Raw genomic sequence first — 22,775 nt, 5'->3', positions numbered from 1 at the left:
TGTTGTTTGGGGGTGTGGATCGTTGTAGCAGTGTCAACATGTCTGCAGGTTTTGCATCTGTTGTTCTGGCAGGGTCTGGTGCTGCTTTGAGTTGGTGTGTCCTGGTCTGTGGGGAGCTTGCTTCTGATGTGAGCTTGGAGAAGTTGTGGGGTTGTTTGAAGGACAGAAGCGGGGTTTCAGAAAGATTTCTTTCAGGATGGGGTCCCCATCGAGTAAGGATTGTAGGTATTTGATGATATCCAGTATGGTTCCAGTGTGAGATGGTAGGTGACAACTAGGGGATGTAGGCAGAGGGGGGTTTATTTCTGTATTGAAGCAGGACAGCTTTTCTTGGGGTATTTGGGTGGCCTATTCCATGATGCAATCTACTTCTCTGGTGCAGTGTCCTTGTTTGGTGAAAGTGGTTTTAAGTGTGTTAAGGTATATCTTGGACTTTCTCCTTGGAGGATATTCTGTGATATCTGAGTGCCTGGCTGTAGATAACAGATTTCTTGGTGTGTTTGGGGTAGTTAGTGGATCTATGAAGGTAGGTGTGGTGATCCATGGGTTTCTCGTATATAGTTGTCTGTCGGGTTCTATTATTGAAGCTGATTGTGGTGTCCAGGAAGTTGATGCTAGTTTGGTAGTGTTCCAGGGAGAGTTTAATGGATGTGAGTTTGTTGTTGAAGTTATAGTGGAAATCTATGAGGGAGTTTAAGTCGTCTGTCCAGAGGAGAAAATATCATCAATGTATTTCAGGTATATCACTGGTTATGTGGTGCATTTGTCTAGAAATTCTTCTTCAAGGTGGCCCAGGAAGAGGCTGGCATATTGGGAAGCCATCCTAGTTCCTATGTCTATGGCCGTGGTTTAGATAAAGTGTTTGCTGTTGATTGTAAAACTTATGGGTGAGGATGAAATGGATGGAGGTGTTATCTGGCCACTCTACCTGGAATGGTCCCTTATAATCACTGCTAACTACTGATGCTAAACAATCCCTTCCACCTTGGATTGTGCTGTGAGTTCTCTGTGTGGCTTGAAAGCTTGTCTCCTTCACCAGCCGAAGTTGGTCCACTAAAAGATATTACCTCACCCACCTTGTCTCTCTAATATCCTGGGACCCACTTGGCTACAACTACCCTGAATACAACAATGACGCGGGAAGTGCCCTTCAGAGCTCTGCCAGCAGTGCTTTATTTGTAAGGAAAGAGGTGATGGGGCTCAAAGAATTTTTTTTTAACATTCATAACTGAGGCGCAAGCCCAGAGGTGCAGGGGCTATGAACTCCCAAGCCCTAGAGGTGCCCGGGCTCAGCCCTGACACAAATTAAGCACTGTCTGCCAATCACTCCAGTGCACGGGGTACATCCCTCGTTTTACTGCCTGCTGCTCGGCCAGTGCCCCAGCTCCAGCAGGGCCCTCGAAATCCGAGCCACCGCCGCCCGCTTTCACCACTGGGGGGCGCACACGCCACAGCCCGGGAGCCGCGAGCCTCCCCGGCGGCTCTGTGCAGCGCATCACTGCGGAGGCGCCTGGCTCGGGAGCGGGTCACGGATGCTGCAGCTGCTGCCGGGGCGGTGCGGGCGCTTCATGATGGGTGAGTCCAGGGACCCTCCCGGCCAGGGGGGCACGTGCCCTGGCTTGCACGGGCCCCGCTTCCCGCCCTTTGCCCCGGAGCTGGAGGGAGGGAAGCGGCAGCGCCGGCTGGGGCGTTCCAGGGGAGGAAGGCGGCCGCAGCGCGGGGCTGGCCCTTGTGGACGCCGCAGCATGTTGGACACTAGCTTAGCGGCCCAGCGCTGGCTGTAAGTACCTGGGCCGGGGGCGGCGCTCCTGGGAGTGGCAGCCTCCCTGCTCTCCGCAGCCCCCTTGCAATGGGGGGGGTCCCCCTCCTTTGCTCAGTGCGGGGGAGCTGGCCGAGGAGCCCGGCTCGCAGGGCAGGGATTGGGCAAGGGAGTTGTGGGGCTGGGGAGCCTTGTGTGCAGGCAGGGGGCTTAACTCAGGGACTAGCCAGGAAATCATTAGGGCAGCGCCTTCACCCCAGGACTTTATAGGGTCTACCAGCAGCTTGCAGGGGTCAGAAGCCCTCCCATCCCTGATTGATCAGGGGCTTTTTGGTGCCTGTCTGTCTTCTCCAGGACAATTCCATCCTTGCCCCAGGAGGGGACCTCCCCTGCTCCTGATTGTTTCAGGGGATCAGGGCATTTGCTGTCACTCCACAAATGGGATCTGAATGTCCCTGCAGTTAGGAATTCTTGTGATGAAATATTGTAGCGGGCAGTGTTAAGTGCTCCAATTAGGGTGACCAGATGTCCCTGATTTTATAGGGATAGTCACAATATTTGGGGCTTTTTCTGCTATAGGCACCTATTACACTTCACTTCCATCCCGATTTTTCACACTTGCTGTCTGGTCATCCTAGCTCCAGTGGGGGGTGGTTTGTTGCTATATTTTTATATGATTTATGAGCAAAGACAGCATGGCCCTATGAATAAGCCGATTAATTATACTGAAAAATCACTTACAAAATGAGACAAGTACGCTATTGCTTCAGCCAGTTACTTTCTGCCCTATTGATTTTGGGCCGCTGTTATGAATTCTAGGTCTCTTACCCTCTTTGTAAGCAAACACTGTGTGGCGTATATAAATAGCTCACTTCTCTGCTGCTTGATTCACTGCTCCACACTTCCTGCTTGTTCTCAGCGCATGCACCGCAGCCTCCTTACTATTGCTGGAGTTCCAGCTCAAAAACAAAGGCACAGAGATGATGAACCGCTTCTACATGGAAAAAAGAAAGGAAGAGCAATAGAAGGGGTGAAAAAAACCCAAAAGAGGGTGTGATTGACTCCCAAGGTGAGTTCTGCTCTCAGAGCTGTTCTGGTGAAGCAGAAAACCTCCAGCTTCCTGTGTGTCAAATGCTGAACAAACACCATATGCTCAATAGTTAAACAAACCTCAGATCTGTGTGACAGGAAAGTGCGAATACCGATGTGAAGGAATCTTGCTTACTCTTCATCAGAGGAGGCATGCAAATTGGAAAGGGAGAGGCAGCGTGAGGAAATTAAGACTCTGACTTCGTTCCCTTGTCCACTGTTTTACTTAAAAAAACCCACCCCAAATGTAATGCCTGTTTGAAACCCTGACGTAGGAGAATGTAAGCTGCTTCTGTGGAATAACTGCAGAATTCAGACAGCATATACAGAACCAGGAACCTTCTTTGGACTGGACTTTCATTGAGATTTGGCTATTGGAAGAAGTCAGTCTTTTAACATAGACTAACGGTTTAGTTTCTTCTAGGGTCTGAGTTCTGCATTCCGGATGTTTCTCCTCTTCAGATACTGTAAGCTAGCAGCTCAATATGATGGAGTCCAGAAACCAGAGGGTTCTGAACCTTGATGTACCATCAGTCATTTAAATCATCATGTAAATCAGTGACCTGTTAAACTGGAAAAACTACTCTTAATCCAGATGGGTAATATAGCATGACACTCCTTCCTTCCCTGAATAGAAAAGTGAAGGAGGCTGATCTTGGCACCGAGGGAGGGACAGAGTACTGTCTGTGAGAGCCACAATTACGGTAAAATGAAACTAGCACGCCAGTACATTAGTCATTACCATTGTAAACAGCTAAGGTGGAGCAGCAGATCTGGCAGGAGGCAGAGTCACTTCTCTATTCTCTCTCTCTGTCTCATTCATATATACTGATCCTGCCTTTTCCTGTATCCCTTTAATGTGCTACAGCGATCCTTGCTTTGATTTTGTCTCCTTTGATTTCCTCTCAGGGCTGACCCCTAAGGATGCTTCAGGCCAGAGTGAAGTTAATTGTAACCGGAGATGACTTTGGCTACTGCCCAAGGAGGAACCAAGGAATCGTGGAGTGTTTCCTGGCTGGAGCAGTTTCCAATGTTTCCCTTATGGTCAATGGCAGCGCTGCGCCAGCTGCAGCACAACTAGCAAGAAGGTGAGCTACTTACTTAGTGCAACCTCCCCAGGCCATATGAGCAGAGCCAAGACTGTAACATTCACTGAATCCATAACATTCATAGCCAAATGGAAAAACTCAACTTTCCCAGGCTTTTGCAGGAAAACTAGAGCTCGTGCATAGAGAGACAAGGTGGGTGAGGTAATATCATTTATTGGACCAACTTCTTTTGGTGAAGAGGAGAAGTTTTCGAGCTTACAAAGAGCTTTTCTTCAGGTCTGGGAAAGGTACTCAGAGTGTCACACCTTGTATTTAGTTGTAACAACTTCTTTAGCATAAGGAAGTAACACATGTTGCAAGAGTCCACTCAAGGTCAAGTGGGCAGTAATTTCATTGCAGTTGTAGGACACAGGAGGGTTAGTGGATTACAGATTGTTGTAATGAGCCATACATCCAGTGTCTATCCAGTCCATGATTTTTAGTGTCTAGCACAGGTATGAATTTAAGCTCTCAGGCTCGTCTTTTGACGGTGTTATGCACATTCACCAACAGAAGTTGATCTAATAAGAGATATTACCAGCCTGACCCACCTTGTCTCTAATATACTGGGACTGATATAGCTACAACACTACTTTATTAACATAGTCAAACAAAATATACTAATCTGCAAATGTTACTCTAAGGGTGCATCTACACTGCAGTTCAACACCTGTGGCTGACCCGGGTCAGCTGACTCGGGCTTGTGCTAAGGGACTGTTGAATTGCAGTGTAGATGTTTGGGCTCAGGCTGGAGCTTGAACTCTATGACCTCCTTCTCCTGGGATCCCAGAGCCTGGGCTTCAGCCGGAGCTCCAACGTCTGCACTGCAGTTAAACAGCCCCATAGCCCAAGCCCCACAAGCCTGAAGCAGCTGGCACGGGCCAGCCGTGGGTTTTTAATTGCAGTGTAGATGTACACTAAATGGTTCTGCTTCCTCTTAGCCACTACTTTGCACATTTTTCCTCTGACATGTATCGGGGGTGGAATGGAGATTATCCTGATTGTTATTTCTTTCATTGTCACAATCTGGGTTTGTTGGTCTCTCGCTTTCCAGAGCACTTCAAGGGACACCATCAGGTGAAAAGTCCATGCTTTAAAAAGCAAATGTTCATTCCGAACTGCTTACACCCTAGATTATTAGAACTGAATGAATTTTAAACATCTCACTTATTTTTATCATTTATGCTGTTTGTTTACTTTTTGCATTTCACTCAGCTTGGACACTGAAAGTAAACTAGTGGGTTCCACTCTCTGGTTCTCAGGCACTAGCACAATTCTGCAATGTTTGGGTTGCAAACCTGTGCAATTCCAACCAAAAAAACATTTTTTTTTAACAGTCATGAAAGCATTTTACTCATATTAGGTTTTGTAAAACCATAAATAACACACACACACACACACACAGAATGTTTTGGGGTGTCAGGTACCTGAATTATTTTATATATTCCTGATTGCTGCTGAAGCTCTTTAAGAGATGCTGTCACACTTGGCTCTGTATCACATCACATGGTATGTTCAGGGCTCCTGGACTAACCCAGCAAATCCTTTAATATGAAGTATTATTTGTAACTCATTTAGAAGGTAAAACCCAGCTTATACCGCAGCTCCAGACAGGGTTAGCACTTGGAAAGAGAAGTAAGTCCTGAAACAGTGAGCAGCTCGGTAACCTGGACAGCACTGTGTAGACTAAAAAGCATCTTTTTAAAAAGAGGGCTCTGCTGGGACTCTGAAACCTTGTGTCTCATTTCCCAACTCCAGTTGTTCACAGGAGACAGCTTTATATTAGCAACTTCATGCTAGTTCTCTGTGCGCAACCAAAGCCACCTTTGGAAGAGGTTTGGATATGCTTGGAGGGTGGCATGTGTGTTTTGCATGATGTGTATAACTGTAGTCATATTTTTAAAGACAAGAATGTCTTCAGTGAATTTGGCCATCAGGGAAGGGGCCCAATTGGCAGCCCTACGGACTGTGATCTTCTAGCCACAGATCATAGGTGGCACCAGCGCAGGTTTCCCACCATCATACATCAACCCTGAGCTAGGGACTTTCTCTAAGGGAAAAGGCCTCCAGGCCCCTTCAGTCCACGGCCTCTCTGCCTACAAGAGACCAATTATTAGTGGCAAGTTTGTCTGTTGTTAGAAATGACATGGAACTGTTGCCAGGAGAGCAGATCAGGCAGAAGGAAGTGTCAGGGGGAAATGTAACCTAGAGGCCTGCTTATTAGTAAATCAAAAAAATCACGTAAAACAGTGAGGTTAATCAAACACTTTCCCAAGATACAGATATAACATGAAAAGCTTTAAACCCCGGCACTCTGGTAATAGTCTGGCATTATAACTCTACTTTTGAGCCCTACTCACTGCCAGGTTTTTAAATATAGACTCCACCTGGCCTAGTTTCTGGTTACGTACACTTCTGTATTCAGAAAGTAGGCCATGTGACTGCAGTTTAAAAAGGCATAACTGAATCCAGGTCAGAGCATTTATACTATCAGCTGACTAAGTGTGCTAGGGCAGGGTTGGAGGGACATTTGTCAGTACAAACTACAGCCCTCCTTTCCCCTCCCTTATTTTATTAGCACAAACAGGGATTGTTTTGGATTCTAAATGTGTGAAATTGATTTAAATCATTTCTGGGAAAACAAGCTGGTTGGCCTGGGAAACATTTTAATACTGACAAGTGTCAGGGGGTAGTCGTGTTAGTCTGTATCCAAAAAAACAACAAGGAGTCCGGTGGCACCTTAATGACCAATAAATTTATTTGGGCATAAGCTTTTGTGGGTAAAAAACCCACTTCTTCAGATGCATGGAGTGAGAATTACAGGTGCAGGCATTGTTATACTGACACGTGAAGAGAAGGGAGTTACCTCACAAGTGGAGAACCATTGTTGACAGGGCCAATACAATCAGGGTGGATGTAGTTTACTCCCAACAATTAATGAGGAGGTGTCAACTCCAGGAGAGGAAAAGCTGCTTCTGTAATGAGCCAGCCACTCCCAGTCCCTATTCAAGCCCAAATTAATGGTGTTAAATTTGCAAATGAATTTTAGTTCTGCAGTTTCTCTTTGAAGTCTGTTTCTGAAGCTTTTTGTTCAACTATGGCTACTTTTAAATCTGCAATAGAATGTCCAGGAAGATTGAAGCGTTCCCCTACTGGCTTTTGTATGTTACCATTCCTGATGTCCGATTTGTGTCCATTTATTCTTTTACGTAGAGACTGTCCGGTTTGGCCAATGTACATGGCAGAGGGGCATTGCTGGCACATGATGGCATATATCACATTGGTAGATGTGCAGGTGAATGAGTCCTTGATGGTGTGGCTGATGTGGTTGGGTCCTCTGATGGTGTCGCTAGAGTAGATATGGGGACAGGGTAGGCAACAAGGTTTGTTACAGGGATTGGTTCCTGGGTTAGTGTTTCTGTGATGTGGTGTGTAGTTGCTAGTGAGTATTTGCTTCAGGTTGGACTGGCCTGCCTCCCAAGGTCTGTGAGAGTGAGGGATCGGTTGTAGATCGTTGATGTGCTGGAGAGGTTTTAGCTGGGGGCTGTATGTGATGGCCAGTGGTGTTCTGTTATTTTCCTTGTTGGGCCTGTCCTGTAATAGGTGACTTCTGAGTACCCGTCTGGCTCTGTCAATCTGTTTCCTCACTTCCCCAGGTGGGTATTGTAGTTTTAAGAATGCTTGATAAAGATCTTGTAGGTGTTTGTCTCTGTCTGAGGGGTTGGAGCAAATTCGGTTGTATCTTAGGGCTTGGCTGTAGACAGTGGATTGTGTGATGTGTCCTGGATGGAAGCTGGAGGCATGTAAGGAAGTATAGCGGTCAGTAGGTTTCCGGTATAGGGTGGTGTTTATGTGACCATCACTTATTTGCACTGTAGTGTCCAGGAAATGGATCTCTTGTGTGGACTGGGCCAGGCTGAGGTTGGTGGTGGGGTGGAAATTGTTGAAATCCAGGTGGAATTCTTCAAGGATCTCCTTCCCATGGGTCCAGATGATGAAGATATCATCAATGTAGCGCAAGTAGAGGAGGGGCACTAGGGGACGAGAGCTGAGGAAGCGTTGTTCTAGGTCAGCCATAAAAATGTTGGCATACTGTGGGGCCATGCGGGTATCCATCGCAGTGCGGCTGACTTGAAGGTATAAGTTGTCTCCAAATCTGAAATGGTTGAGGGTGAGGACAAAGTCACAAAGCTAAGCCACTAGGTGTGCCATGGCCTCATCAGGGATACTGTTCTTGACAGCTTGTAGTCCATCCTTGTGTGGAATATTGATGTAAAGTGCTTCTACATCCATGGTGGCCAGGATGGTGTTTTCAGGAAGAACACCAATGCATTGTAGTTTCCTCAGGAAGTCGGTGGTGTCTTGAAGATAGCTGGGAGTGCTGGTAGCATAGAGTCTGAGGAGAGAGTCCAAATAGCCAGACAATCCTGCTGTAAGAGTGCCAATGTCTGAGGTGATGGGGCGTCCAGGGTTTCCGGGTTTATGGATCTTGGGTAGCAGATAGAATACCCCTGGTCGGGGTAGTGGGGGTGTGTCCGAGTAGAGAAGGAGCCTTAAAGTAACTGGCCTCAAATTTATCAGACGCAGACATAGCTTAACTATTGAGTACAAATAAATGAGGGCTCTTCTCTCTCTCAGATATCTCCTTTCAGAATGACGTGGGAATTAGTTTATTTTTGTGCCACACTATGGATTTGTCTAAATGAATACTTAGTTCATTGCTAGCTGGGGTGTGAACGTACCCTGCTGCAGACTGTCTGCGTGGACCCTGCTGCCATGCAATAAGAGCTCCCTAGTGCATTTTAATCTATCATGGTTTGACACAGGAGTAGATCAAAGTACACTAGGGAACTATTAGTGAGCGTCAGCAGGGTCCACATGAAACTTAGCGCACAGCAGGCTAGTGCGGGGTAGATTCACACCCCAGCTTGCTGCAAACTAAGTATTTGTTCAGACAAGCCCTATGATGGTGAAGTGTGTGTCATCCTAGACTTCACTTCGCCACCACTTTGCTAGGCCTCCTTTGGAGCACCATATGTTGCCTTATGCTGTGGTTGGGTGACTCAGCAGGAGTAAGACAGCAGGAATTAGCAGGTCTTCATAGCAGCTACAAAGCAAAACAAGCGACTGTAGAGTGTGGGAAACAGCAGCAAAAAAATAAAAATACCAACTCCCCCCAACTTGCAACATCCAGATGTAGATCTTTGCCTTCCCACAGTGTCCCCTGTCTGGCTGTTCTCCAGCCACTCATATCGTCCCTGAGCCCCCATGCAAGGAATACCGGAATTCAGCCTTATTTGCTGTGGAGCTGTACTGCGTGGCCCTCTGCCCCAGGAAGCTTTGGGGGAAGTCTGTGTGTAGGTTTTCAGCATCTGCAAAAGTCTATAGTGAAGTGTTGCTCTAAGATGCCCGTGGATCTGCACGCATTAGTGTTGTAAGGAACAGTGAGCATGGGTGAAATCCCACTGCAGAGAAGCAGTAGCTGTCAATGGCGTCTCCGGGAAATTGCTTAACCCTGCACTTTGACGAGAGAAGCTGCTTCAGCCATGGGGAGTTCTGAGTATGGAAGTATTTAGCCCGTCTCTGTCCCAGGCCATCCACAGTGGGGACAGATGACTTGTGTTTTCCCCCCAAGCATCTGCAGCCTTTGTGAGCCAAACAGCCAGCACATAATTATTCCCGTGTACAAGGCAGGGCTGCCTTGGGTAATGTTAACTTGCAATGTCTTTGCAATCAGAAATTATGCAGTGTTGAGATGGACAACTTGGCAAATATCAAGTTTCCCATCCCTCACGGCCCTGCTTTGCAGATCCCACCCTCACTTTCACTGAATCTATGACTGGGATTATCGATTCCAAGGCCACAAGGGACTATTGTGATCATCTAGTCTGACCTCCTGTCTAACACAGGCCATGGAACTTCCCCAAAATAATTCCTATAGGAGAGCTTTTAGAAAAGCATCCAATCTTGATTTAAAAATTGTCAGTGATGGATAATCCACTACAACCCTTGATAAATGATTCCAATGATTACGGTAATTATCATTACTGTTAAAAACGTACACCTTATTTCCAGTGTGAATTTGTCTAGCTTCAACTTTCAGCCATCGGATCACGTTATGTCTTTCTCTGCTAGACTGAAGAGCCCATTATTAAATATTTGTTCCCCATGTAGGTACTTATACACTGTAATCACATCACCCCTTAACCTTCTCTTTGTTAAGCTCAATCTATTTAGCTCCTTGAGTCTGTCAGTATAAGGCAGGTTTTCTAATCCCTTAATCATTCTCTTGGCTTTTCTCTGAACTCTCTTCAATTTATCAACATTGTTCTTGAACTGTGGACACCAGAACTGGACACAGTATTCCAGCAGCAGTCACCCAGTGCCAAATACAGAGGTAAAATCACCTCTCTACTCCTGCGCGAGATTCCCCTGTTTATGCATCAAGGACTGCATTAGCTGTTTTGGTCACAGTGTTGCATTGGGAGCTGATGTTGAGCTGATTATCTACTCCATTCCCCAAATCTTTTTCAGAGTCACTGCTTCCCAGGATAGAGTCCCCCATCGTGTATATAAGGCCTACATTCTTTGTTCCTAGATGTATACATTTACATTTAGCTGTATTTAAACACATATTGTTAGCTTGTGCCCATTTTACTAATTGATCCAGATCACTCTCTATCAGTGACCTGTCCCTCTCCATTATTTACCATGTCCCCGTGTAGACGTCCGGGGTAGGGGTTCGTCCCTTGCAGGGGAGACTGGGAGCTAGGCCGCCTCACGTCACGAGGCCGGGAAACCGTTCAGTCTGGCAAGTCCAAGCCCTAGGTCGGGGCGGGGCAGCAAACAAGCAGTAGTTCAGGGGCTCAGGCCCTCAGGCAGGGGCTGAGCAAACAAACAGTACTTCAGGGCTCAGGCAGGGCTGAGCCAACACACAGTCGTTCAGGGCTCAGGCCCTCAGGCAGGGGCTGAGCAAACAAACAGTAGTTCAGGGCTCAGGGCTCAGGCCCTCAGGCGGACTGAGCATTGGCATGAGGGTAGGGGAGGAGGAGAGACTGCCACCCAGGGTGGGGTGGCAGGGGGGACACAGGCCCACCCACCCCACTGTGTCCCAGCCCGGAGCCCTAACAGCAGCAGTCCATCTGCTGCTGGGTCAGTGGGGATCCTGACCGCAACACACTGACATGGGCTTGGGGTCCGTTATCCCCGAGCCACTTCCAATCTCCCCCTCCATGGGTACCTGCACGTCCTCAGTCTCCTCCTCCGTGTCCCAGACCATGGGCTCCCCAGGGCACCAAGCGCAGGGTAGGTTGGGCGGCTCCTCTGGACCCTTGTCGAGGGGAAGCTCAGGCCGCTCCTCGGAACACCGGGCTCGGGGCCGGCTCGGCCAGTCCTCCTCAGGATACCGGGCTCGGGGCAGGCTCGGCCAGTCCTGCTCAGGAGCTCAGGCACCTGCGTCTGTCCTCTCCCGTGGCCGGCACCAACTGAGCGCTGGGGCCGCGCCTTTATACTTCCTGTCCCACCCCTTGACTTCCGGGGGGGAGGGGGGGAGAGGGCGGGGACAGGCGGCGGTGACTCCGCCCACTCAGGCGGCTGTTCTGGCTCGTCCCTCGCAGGGGCGACCGGGAGCCAGGCCGCCTCACTACACCCCAATTTTTGTGTCATCTACAAACGTTATAAGTGATGGTTTTATGTTTTCTTGCAAATCATTAATAAAAATGTTAACTAGTGTAGGGCCAAGAACCTTGATACTTGCAAGACCCCACTAGAAATACACCTGTTTGATGATGATGATTTCCCTTTACAATTACATTTTGAGACCCATTAATTAGCCATCTTTTAATGCATTTAATGTGTGCCATGTTAAATTTATATCTTTCTAGTTTTTTAATCAGAATGTCATATGGTATCAAGTCAAATACCTTACATTAGTCTGTAAGTCTGTTACATCAACACTATTACCTTTCTCAACAAAACTTGTAATCTTATTAAAAAAAAAAAAAAAGATATTGTTAGTTGGACAGGATCTGTTTTCTGTAAACCCATGGTGATCAGCATTAATCATAAAACTCTCCTTTATTTATTAATTTAGTCCCATATCAGCTGCTCCATTATTTTGCCTGGGATTGAGGTCAGACTGACAGGCCTATAATTACTCTGGTCATCCCATTTACCCTTTTAAAATATTGCACAACATTAGCTTTCCTCCAGTTTTCTGGAACTTCTCTGGTGTTCCAAGACTTATTGAAAATCAGCCCTGACAGTCCAGTGAGCTCTTTAAAACTCTTGGATGCAAGTTTATTTCAATCCATACATTTAAAAATGTCTAACTTTAGTAACTGCTGTTTAACATCCTTTGACATATTAGTAGAATGGAAATAATGTTATCATACGATATGACTACATCATCTGTTTTTTCCCTAAATAGAGAACAAAAATATTTATTGAACACTTCTGCCTTTTCAGCATTATTATTGATAATTCTATCATTTCCATCTAGTAATGGACCAATACCATTGTTAGGATTCTTTTTGTTCCTCGTATACTTAAAAAACTGCTTATTGTCCTTAACTCTGCTGGCCATACATCTCTCCTTGTGTCCCTTTGCTTCCCTTATCCATTTTCTAAAATTCCTAGTTTCTGATTTATATTCATTACTGTCAACTTCCCCTTTCTTCCAGTTGTTGCATTTTTTATAGCTGCTTTCATATCTCCTCTAAACCAGGTTGGTTTTTTAATCAATACAGCCTTCTTCCTCAATTGTGGGATTGTGGCTTTGGGGCATCTAGTAAAGCATTCTTAAACGATTTCCAATTTTCATTCACATTTTTCTGATTAAAGTCTTGGTTTGCATATGGGAAATCCCTTTGCATATGTGGGGTTTTATACCACTGTTGGGGTTGTGTTCTGGTTTTGTCTCACAACACTTAGCTTGTCAGTTTTCAGTATTGCTTGGCTTACTTTGTACTGCTCTTCTTTGTTCCATAGCTCACAAGACACTAGTCTACAGCCATGTCTGCAGGTTTTAAGAAGCTGAATAAATACAGCTTCAAAGAAATAAGATGCTGGTCTAGTAGTCTGAAAAAATATATACAACCTGAATGTCCCCGGGAGTCAACACCTACAAAGTTTGAAACATCTTTTTTCCTTGTTAGGCCCCTCATTATATCCTGCTTTGAATATTGGCTCCCAGTCTAATGTGGCACCTCCCATCATGCCCCAGCTGAAGACACCTCCACAGCCACAGTAGGATATTGGGTGTTCTTGCAAAGTTATATTAAAAAAGCACAATGAAGCCTGGCTTAAGACAGCCACCCAATGGGCCAACAAAATTTGGTTGCCTGATGTAGACAGGACGTTCACTGGAGGTCAACTTAAATTACACTGGAAAGCTTGGAGACATTTTAGAGATATCACTGAAGACAAGGCTTGCCTATTGGAAATGGCCCTGAGTGCAGGTTTCACTGTATCACTCCCCAGTGGGACATAAAAATATCTAAGGAACTGAAGTATACTTAAGGGGAATTCCCTGCCCCCTCTGCTGGTTTGGTTGGACCAGCTGTGTGCTACAGCAGGTTTGTGTGGCTGGTGGGATGCTGCTAGCATCAGTGCAGGAGTTGGTGATCAGAACAAGGCCTGGATGTTGCAAGACTTGAAAAACAACTTTAATATCTTGTCTCTCTCAGGTAGTTGTGTGACACTCGTAAAAAGTTTATTGTTCACCCTGAATTGCAACTCCACCAGTATCAACCGCAGTACATAGGAGTGGAGGAGACTAAGACCTGCTATTCTTAGGTTATTTTGTTGCGCTATGTAGATAGATTCCAACATCTTATCTTTACTGGTCTTTTTAAACATTTTCCACAGTATTTTCTTCATTCTTTTGTCAGCTCAATTGTGATTGAACATCAATGTCCCTTATCTGTTACGAGCGGCTTAAACCAAAACATTCGATGAAAAAAATTAAACACTGTCAAATGGAAGTGGATAGTCTTCTCTAGTCTCATTTGGTTTTTTGTAGCTCAGGTGCAGAATGTTAGTTGCACAAACTCTACCACATCTGGGTACATTTAGAAGAAAAATTCTAACCAAACCACATCATTGCCCTCTGCTTTCACTTCCTTTCCTGTCAACGCTAATTGCAAAACGTGTGTGTAAACAGTGACTTCATTCTGATCCTCCTGCTTGACATTTACCTAATCTGGAAGTATTTCTGCTGCTCCCTCCACCCTCTTATCTGCTTGCTAACCACATCGCCCTCACTTTCTCAGTGAGCTGTGATGACCCAACCATTGAATGAATGGGGGCAGCACAGTATAAGGCCATGTCTGCCTGCAAAGTAGCGTACTCAGCCTCCAGATCACCCCTCTGACATCAGGGTGCAATGCTGCAAGGGGCCCTTGTCGCCAGTGACTCCTGGAAGCTGTCTGCCTCTCACCAGGTCTCTTGTGGCTCAGCCCTCTGGCCAAGTCAGAAAGTTCAGTCCCCTTCTGGGGTAGCACAAGGTCCAACTGACAGTCCAAGCTAAATGTCCAAATAATAATTCTTCCACCCTCTCAGGCTCCATTGCAATGTTTCTATGGGCCCTTCCTCAGGCCTCCCTCACAGGAGCCTGACCTGCTCCGGCAGAGCTCTCCCTTTGTTACTTCTTGTCCTAGCAGGTTTTCCCTCACTGCCTCCTTGGCAGGTTCCCCATGACATCTCCTTACTCTGGTCAGCCCTGGTTCAGGGCTTCCCCCACAGGAGCCTAACCTACTCCCTGGGGGCCCTTCTACCTGACTTTGTCCTTGGTTAAACCCTAGCCCAGAGCTTCTACCCCCACAGGTGCCGGACCCTGCTCTGCAATCCACTCTCCCCCCACTGAACTCCTAGCTCTATGTAAGTAGCAGTTCATGATTCCCTGCAGCTGGGATCACTAATGATTATTAAACTGCCATATCACTATCAGCTGGGGGCTAGTTAGTATGTGATCGAAAAGGCTGAGCCTGGCTTGCCTCGAGGGCCAGCCAGTGGCATTACCCTAGATAGGGTTTATTGGGATAGCTATTCCAGCAAACCCTCCTACTGTAGGCGTAGCTTATACCAGCAAAAGTGTGCTTTTGCTCTGTCGTTTATTTCATTCAGGTAATTGGTATCCGATTACTCCAACAAAAGAGTGCTTTTACCGGTATAGCTTATACAAGCTCCCCACATGAAGTAACTTATATGGCAAAAGGACTTTTTTGCAGGTATAAACTGCGTCTACTTGAGGGCTTTTGCCAGTATAAAAGTGTCATAATAAAACTACACCCCTAACCAACATTACTATACCAACAAAAGTTTTTAATGTAGATCAGGCCTAAGAAGCCTGGTCTCTGTATAAAAGGCTTTGTAATCAGAAATAATGGGAAGAAAAACAAGAACAAGATGCATGACAATTAGATGTGTTCTTTGACCAGAGGGAGGCAGTGACCAACTCTTATGCAACAACCTTATTTGTGTAAATGTGTTTGTATTTGCCAAGCAGAAATCCAAAGGTGTTCCGCTGGCATAAGTTCTTGTAAGCATTGCACAGCAGAGCATTGCTTTCCCTGGTGTCAGACACTGTGATATTTACTAACGTGACATCTGTATGCAGATATTTCTATCTTTATCCTGTCACCACTTGTAATAAAAGCCGACAAGCCCAGCCAGCTGGCGGTTTCCAAGGTAGGGATATAAACAGGATGCCAACAGAGATCCATTTACTTATAAAGGAAGAGAATAGCATTCACCCACCAGCACTGCTATTCGATGACATGCAGCTTAAAGCAAGAGCTCTGTGTGAGGGCCTAGGAAGATCCCTTCCAGATTCCCAGCTAGGAATTCAAAACAACTGACGATACTGGTCTCAAAGAATGAATCCCAGGTTTTGCACTGGGCCCAGCATATGGCTGGTCAGGACTTGGGGTCAGGAGACAGACATGTTCAGAAAGCTGATGGATCTGTTAACAGCAAGTTTAATGCAGTTATGCATGAAGCTCCCAGTAACCAGAGATACTCAACTACATTCTGAACTCGGCATTTATTGTGACGGCGGAAAGGTCAATTGTTTCAGCAGGAACATTTGCTTAGAGCACTCACGCTGAGAAACAACAGATCCTTGAAAAGGAAACGATTCCAATGACTCATTTACCTGGTTTATTCCCCTCCCTTGTTTGCATTTACCACAAGAGTGTGTTCTCCTTCCCTACCCCTGATTTGGATGAGGCATAAATCGCAGCCAGTGGGCTGGCTTTGACAGTTACCCTTCACTCAGGAGAAGTAACTGGATGCTGTCCCATTATTGAGTGCTGACAATATGCTCAGTGCGGTACAGAACACAAAACAGACTAGAATTCTGCCCCAAGGAACTTACTAAATCCTCCTTGTCTGATTCCTATGGATAGCTCCATTGGGTATTAGTCACGAGGTGTGTGCCCAAGTTCACAGAAATTGTGTTATTTAGGCTTTGTTTAATCACAATTTAGTTAAACCCTGATGCTGCACAGCTGTTGCCTCTCTGTATATTACCCAGAGATTATCCAGACAATCTTGTAAACATACATTTGCAGGTCTCTGTCAACTGATCACAGAATTGTGGTTATTGCTTAACACACTGGGTAAAACTGATTTAGAGACCAAGTGAATTCCCCAGCTTACTTTAGGGACTCTCTTGAATATGTTCAGTGTTTTGCATTTCAGGCCATTGACAGCAACTGTGGTTGTGATAAATCAGCGGTGTCATCAGATACAACTATTCTGCTTTACAAATAGTATCAGTTGAATTAGATGGGGTTTGGATTCGGATTGTTTAAAAACCATTTGTGTTAGTGGCCAGGAGTGACTGACAATGCTCATTCCGGAAGGGGGCCCGTGCATAGTAAGTGGGTGGAGAGGGTACCAGACTGCAAGCCAGGAGAGCTGCATTCTGTTTGGCCACTGAGCTGCTGTGTAACCTTGGACAAGTTATTGTCTGTGTGTGTCAATCAGTGCAGTGAGGATAACATCCCTCCCCTCCTTTATAAAGAGCCATGCAAGAGGAAAGTATTGCTACTGTGTAGGTGTGAGACAATTATCTGCCCCAGGCTGGAAATTTTCTTCTAAGGAAGAGTAAGGGTTGTCCGTCCCTGTTCCTAATGGACGTGAGTCTTTGGGATCCCCCCCACATATCTCAGCTTTCACCATCCCTTTCCGTTCTTATTGCTCATCAGTGGCTGGAGAGGTTCCTTTTCGGTGCCGAGAGGTACTGCAGCCTGTAGACGTAATGCCCATTGGAGTCCGTGGAAAAGCGCCTATTGAATTCAGTGGACACTGGGTCAGGTTCTGGTGGTGTTCCCTCCATACACCTGTACCCCACTGACCTGAATAAAGTGTGCCTGGCATCAGGAACAGAGCCCTGTCCCCTTGTGGCAGTGCAGATCACTGCCAAAATATTACTTTTGCTTTCGTTTTCCATCCAGTTTAGTTAACGTGGGAGAGTCTCTGTCCCCAGCGTTGGAATTGTTAGGAACACCATTGCAGAGCATCTGTTGCTGAATCCATGCAGGGACTCAGCGTTAAATGGCTTATGGTATCCCAAAGAAAACACACACATATAGAACAGGAAGATGACACGTTATCAATACCCCTCACAGGACTATAAAGTTAGAGATCTACAAGAGCGGAGGGTCAATCCCTTTGCCAGAGCAGAATATAGCTCCTCAATAGAGGACTTACCAGATGGTCAACTGATCTTAGCCAAAGTTTTGGAACATGCTCTGGAGTTACTCAGAGCCTCCTTTTACAGTGAAAACAAGCCCAGCTCTCTTACCCTGGTGACTTCAGCATATCTGCTGAGGGGAAGGGAAGCCAAGAAGCAACACAGTTGGAGCGGGATGTGCTCATGGATTCCCCACAGTCCAGGGGACTGTCCACTGCATTCCCTATGGATCCAATGGCCACTAGAGCCTTTCTTCAGGCTTTCCTATCCCCGCCCCACAACTAGAAAACTCCCACATGCAAACCAGACAGAATATCCATTGTAAGTATTCCAGCCTCATCGAGTGCCCTGTCGTTGGGAAAGATCAAACCCCATAAGCAGAGCTACACCGGGGAAGGGTAACATAGTTCCCAGGTGGGTTCAGCTGCATTGGTATTAACTGCATTGGGGCCCTTGTGTAGAAGGTTCTCTGGCTCCAGCAGTGGTTTTCGGCGCCGTGTCAGGTAAATGTGTTCAGAGGACGTGGCTGGAAACAGCTGCTGGAGCCAGAGCCCTGTCCATACTAGGGCACCCCATGTAGCTGACACCAGTGCTGCCGCCCCAAGTAGTCGAAAAGGGGGGCTTATAGAAGTCAGGACACACTGGCCCAGGAGTGGGGCTAGTTAGTGTGTGGAGTTTTGAAATAATAAGTTCACTTTCGCTGGCTTTGTTGTGGAATCCATCATGCCGGAGAGTTCCTACTGCCCTTTGTAGCAGCTACATGGAAAGGTCACATGAAAGGTTGGATTTAAATTGTTAAAAACCCGACAATTTTCAGTTATGAAGGTACAATGGCAAAGTCCCTCAAAGTGGCCACTCAGAGACTCGTACTTGAGAGAGTTGGGAGTGCTCTAACACAGCTGCCTGGTGGCAGCAGAGCTAGAGAGAGAGGCACTATATTATTCCTTTAGGAGACCCAGGAGTAGCTCTGGGAGAGGTTTCAAAGCAGAATTTAGCCAACACAGAAGCGTTTCCAGAAGCAATAGAGAAACTAACAACATATCTAAGCACTTGTGGTTCCTGTATTCATTGTAGGGGAAACCATAATAAACACTGAGCAAGAAAATGTAATTGCTATGCAAAGCATTTCAGTAAATTACATTTTAAGAGATCTGCTGGCTTTTGTTAATTTTTAATCCGCAGTTATTAAGTCAGACCCTTGCTGTTATTTAAGTATAGGCTTTGCATTTATCCTCTGCCAACTCTCTACTGTTACCATCCTTCTCTAATAGAGAGAAGTGCTAATTTGTACACCACCATCCATGTTGTTCAGTCAGCAATTGTCCTTGTACATAAGAAGACGACCTGGGCACTGTCTGTGATCACAAATCCAGCCTGTTGAACTGAGTTGCCCTTAAACTCTGGTGTTTCTTACCATACGCTCGTAGCTTGCACTGTTACCATAATATCTATATGTCTTATGTACTGTCTATAACTGGATTTTATCAAAGGGCATCTTAAAAATAAGCTGTCAGACAAACCTGGAATATCCCGTAAACAATGTATTTTAATGTAATAAATGCCATCTCTGGATGCATTGTCTATGAAAATACCAATGAACTGCTGTCAGAAGCAGGGTGATGAGGGCCAAATTCACTACAGTGGAGTTACAGCGGGGCAGAGTTTGGCCCAAGATGTTTCATTGCTACTGTTCCTGCCAGTCTGTCGCACAGAATCAAAGACATTTGAAGTGGAAGGGACCTATCAGATTGTCTCCCAGCAGACAACACCGGATTGATCCCTGGAGAGGATCTACTCTTGTTCAGCATCTCGCTCTGCCTCTCTTTCCAGAGGAGCAGCATCTCTAAATTCCATAATTAAAAGAGACAATGAAACCCCTCCACCTAAATCCAGCTCCTTAACTAGGCTCTCACCCACTGGCTACAGGAAGGGGAAACTTAACCAGCCTTTTGTTCATATTCTAGGCATAACATTCCAATAGGTCTGCACGCCAACCTGTCCGAGGGCTCTCCTGTCTGCATGGCACTCAAGAAGAACTCCTCCCTGCTCAACAAAGACGGATTCTTCCACGGAAAGATGGGATTCAGGACGGTTCTAGCAAAAGGTCTCCTGAAAATGTCAGAGGTGGGAGAAAAAGCAGCCGACGCTACCCAAACACTTTCCATAGACATAACTTGCCCTAAAATCATTTTGCTTTATTGCTCACCCATAGGTCATGTGGAAAGCTTCTCCAGGTCAGAGCTCAGGGTGTAGTTGGAGCAGGAGCCTGGCAGGCAGGCGCTCTGGGTTCTACTCCTAGATCTGCCTTGTGACTATGGGCAAGTCACAGCGCTTCTCCGTGCCTCAGTTTCCCCACATGCGGCTATGTTATAACCGCTTACCTAAGTGGATGGGGTTTTACAGGAATTATTGTTTATAAGGTGTCCTGAGATCATTGCATGGGAAATCAATAGAAGTGCTTATTAGGATTAATTTGCCTGCTGAGAAACTGTTTGATTCTGATAGTTGTCAGCTTGAATCATCAGAGTATGTTAAACACATTGACTTGGTGGGTTGGTGCAAGAGGTTTTCATCTGTGTTCAAACAGGATTTTGGTAGCAAGCGAGAGACATTTCGTGGCTTAAATCTAGTCCCCAGTGACTCTTTCAGAACACGAAGCCACCACACAATTTAACACCTCTGGTGTATCTTCAGGAGAGGCCCAGAAGCGTAGTAACAAGTGCTAAGGTGCATGGGCAGGTCAGGGTAGGAATCACCCATACAAAGGCTGGCGAAAGCCAAGAGCCTTCACTTCCCTGTTGCTTGTGAAGAGCTGCGCATTCAGCCATGGATAACAACATTCAAGGATCAGAGGGGTAGCCCTGTTAGTCTGGATCTGTAAAAAGCAACAAAGAGTCCTGTGGCACCTTATAGATGACAAGGTTAGTTCAATCAGGGAGGATGAGGCCTTTTCTAAAGGCTGTGAATGGCTAGCCAACCACAAAAGCAGCCTTTCCTCCCTTGGTGTTCACACCTCAACATTCAAGGAAAGGCTTCTCAGCGAACCTGGCAGTGGTGTCTAAAGGCCCCAGCCAGGACAGCCCCATTGCACAGACTGAAAGGTCGGCAGTGCCTGCCTCAAAGAGCATACAGGGATGTTGGACTGAGATTGTCAGAGCTGAACTATTTCCCATTCACTTTAATGGGAACTGGAAATCCAGCTCCCGTAGGAAGAGCTGCAGCAAAAAAACTTCAGGACCAGACTTCAAAGAGAAACTGCTGATTGACACCATCAGATCAGGATTAAACCAAGACTGTGCATGGCTAGCCAACTACAAAAGCAGTTTCTCCTCCCTTGGTGTTCACACCTCAAGTGCTAGAAGAGGGCCTCATCCTCCCTGATTGAACTAACCTCGTTATCTCTAGACTGATTCTTGCCTGCATATTTATACCTGCCTCTGGACATTTCCACTGCATGCATCTGACAAAGTGGGTATTCACCCACGAAAGCTCATGCTCCAATACGTCTGTTAGTCTATAAGGTGCCACAGGACTCTTTGTCGCTTTTTACAGATCCAGACTAACACGGCGACCCCTCTGATACTTAGGTGGCTTTGACAATCTCACTCTGCCTGTATAGCCCCGTGCACACAGATGGTGCTCTAGGGGCCTGATCCTAGAAAGCTAATGGGAACCGAGGGCCCTTGGCAAATTACAGAGCAGAGTCCAGGGTTGGCTTTGCTGCCAGTTGAGGGTGCTCAGCACCTCCGAGGAGCAGGCCCTACATGAGTAATAATGGATGGTGTCATGGATGGGGCAGGGTTTCCTCCAGTGAATACCTTGTACCAGACGTCTCCTATTCGCTGCACTAGTGACAACTCTCTCTTTCTCCCCCCCCTTCCCCCGCCATCTTCATTATTTAGGTGAAACAGGAGCTAACGGCACAAGTTGACCTCTTTCGTGAATTGACAGGTCATGTCCCTCATCACATGGACGGACACCAGCATGTTCATGTTCTCCCAGGTAGGGTGGTGGTGATATTCCTCCCAGCCCCCCAGAATTAAGGATAATTCTGCTTTAAGGGAACCCTCCCACTCTCGGTTTGTTGAATGATCCTTTACACAAAGGTATTTGGTCAAGAACTATAGCATGAAATGTTCCCATCCAGCACGAGAGACTGGTGACTGACTATATTTTGTGCCTTTGAACATCTTCCCTTCTCCCCCCGGATGTCTGTGCTGGGCTCTCCTTTAATGGCAAGGCTCTCTGGCTTGTGATATGCAGGAGATCTGGCTAGCTGATCGCAAGGGTCCCTTCTGGCCTTAAATGCTCTGAATCTATGAATCGTTCTGACTCCCTACCCAAACCAGCAGTTGTTTTGCTGCCATTCACTGCAGCTTTATAATCTCAGCAGCACATTTCTTATAATTAAGAAGCAGGAATTGCACACAATACATTAGAGCTCATACGTTTCTCCCTCTTCACTGGGCACAGAGGAGAGATTTGTGGGTGGGAGGAAGGGAGCTATGCTATACCGTCCTGTGCCCCTTCCTGTCACATACATGCAGTGCAGAGGTCTGTTTTCAAAGAGGCAAGTGGTAGGTCCAGTCAGAGAGGAGTTGGGAAGACATATAATGCTGCCCGTTTCCCAGACATGTCTGGATCATAGATGCTGAAAACATCCAGGGAAGTTAAAGCTTCTGAGTGGAGGGTGGAGATTTCCCTGGCTTCCCTTCTTACAGAACAACTCAAATGCTGCCTGTTAATATTTAATTATAACAACAAAGGGCAATAAATATTAGATTTAATTATAATAGGAAGAACTGATCAAATTACACTTCCAAGAGGACCCGGCCTGATGAGAGAAGTTATTGTACTGATCACACTGTCCTAGGGGGATTTTGTGTAGCAATAGGAGATGCCAAACCTTCTGAAGTGCTAACACCAGAGCTTCGCCTGCAAATACCCCGAAGTATATCATGCACTTTTGAAGGTTTCAGCCAAGCTATTTATCCACCATAGCTATGGTGCTGGCTTCAGGGAGCAGTAAATGGAGTACAGCTGCTGACAAGACTGGAGAGGTTTTCATTTCTGCCAGTCTCCCATGACAACAGTAATTGATCAGCTGAGCCTCGCTCAAAGATGTACATTGGGAGATCTG

General features: G+C 46.3%; 1 protein-coding gene across 6 annotated transcripts in view; it reads left to right on the top strand.

The window, feature by feature from the left end:
• YDJC (YdjC chitooligosaccharide deacetylase homolog) overlaps positions 1–22,775 on the top strand; it is a 75,704-nt gene that overhangs the window by 47,121 nt on the left and 5,808 nt on the right. For 2 of the 6 annotated variants that reach the window (XM_024105694.3, XM_042841558.2), the window contains 3 exons: positions 3,758–3,936; positions 19,600–19,759; positions 21,538–21,637. In XM_024105694.3, coding sequence (XP_023961462.2) covers positions 3,773–3,936; positions 19,600–19,759; positions 21,538–21,637 — 424 coding nt within the window. In that variant the 5' untranslated portion in view covers positions 3,758–3,772. Of the gene's footprint in view, positions 1–1,409; positions 1,781–2,678; positions 2,829–3,757; positions 3,937–19,599; positions 19,760–21,537; positions 21,638–22,775 lie in introns of those variants that run through there. The other 4 variants (XM_024105697.3, XM_065568385.1, XM_005281089.5 and 1 more) reach the window with 4 other exon arrangements.

Source organism: Chrysemys picta, chromosome 15, assembly GCF_011386835.1.
Source record: "Chrysemys picta bellii isolate R12L10 chromosome 15, ASM1138683v2, whole genome shotgun sequence".
Classification (NCBI taxonomy): domain Eukaryota; kingdom Metazoa; phylum Chordata; order Testudines; family Emydidae; genus Chrysemys; species Chrysemys picta.
The sequence above is the reverse complement of the archived record's forward strand: the minus strand, read 5'-3'. Positions and strand labels throughout refer to the sequence as shown.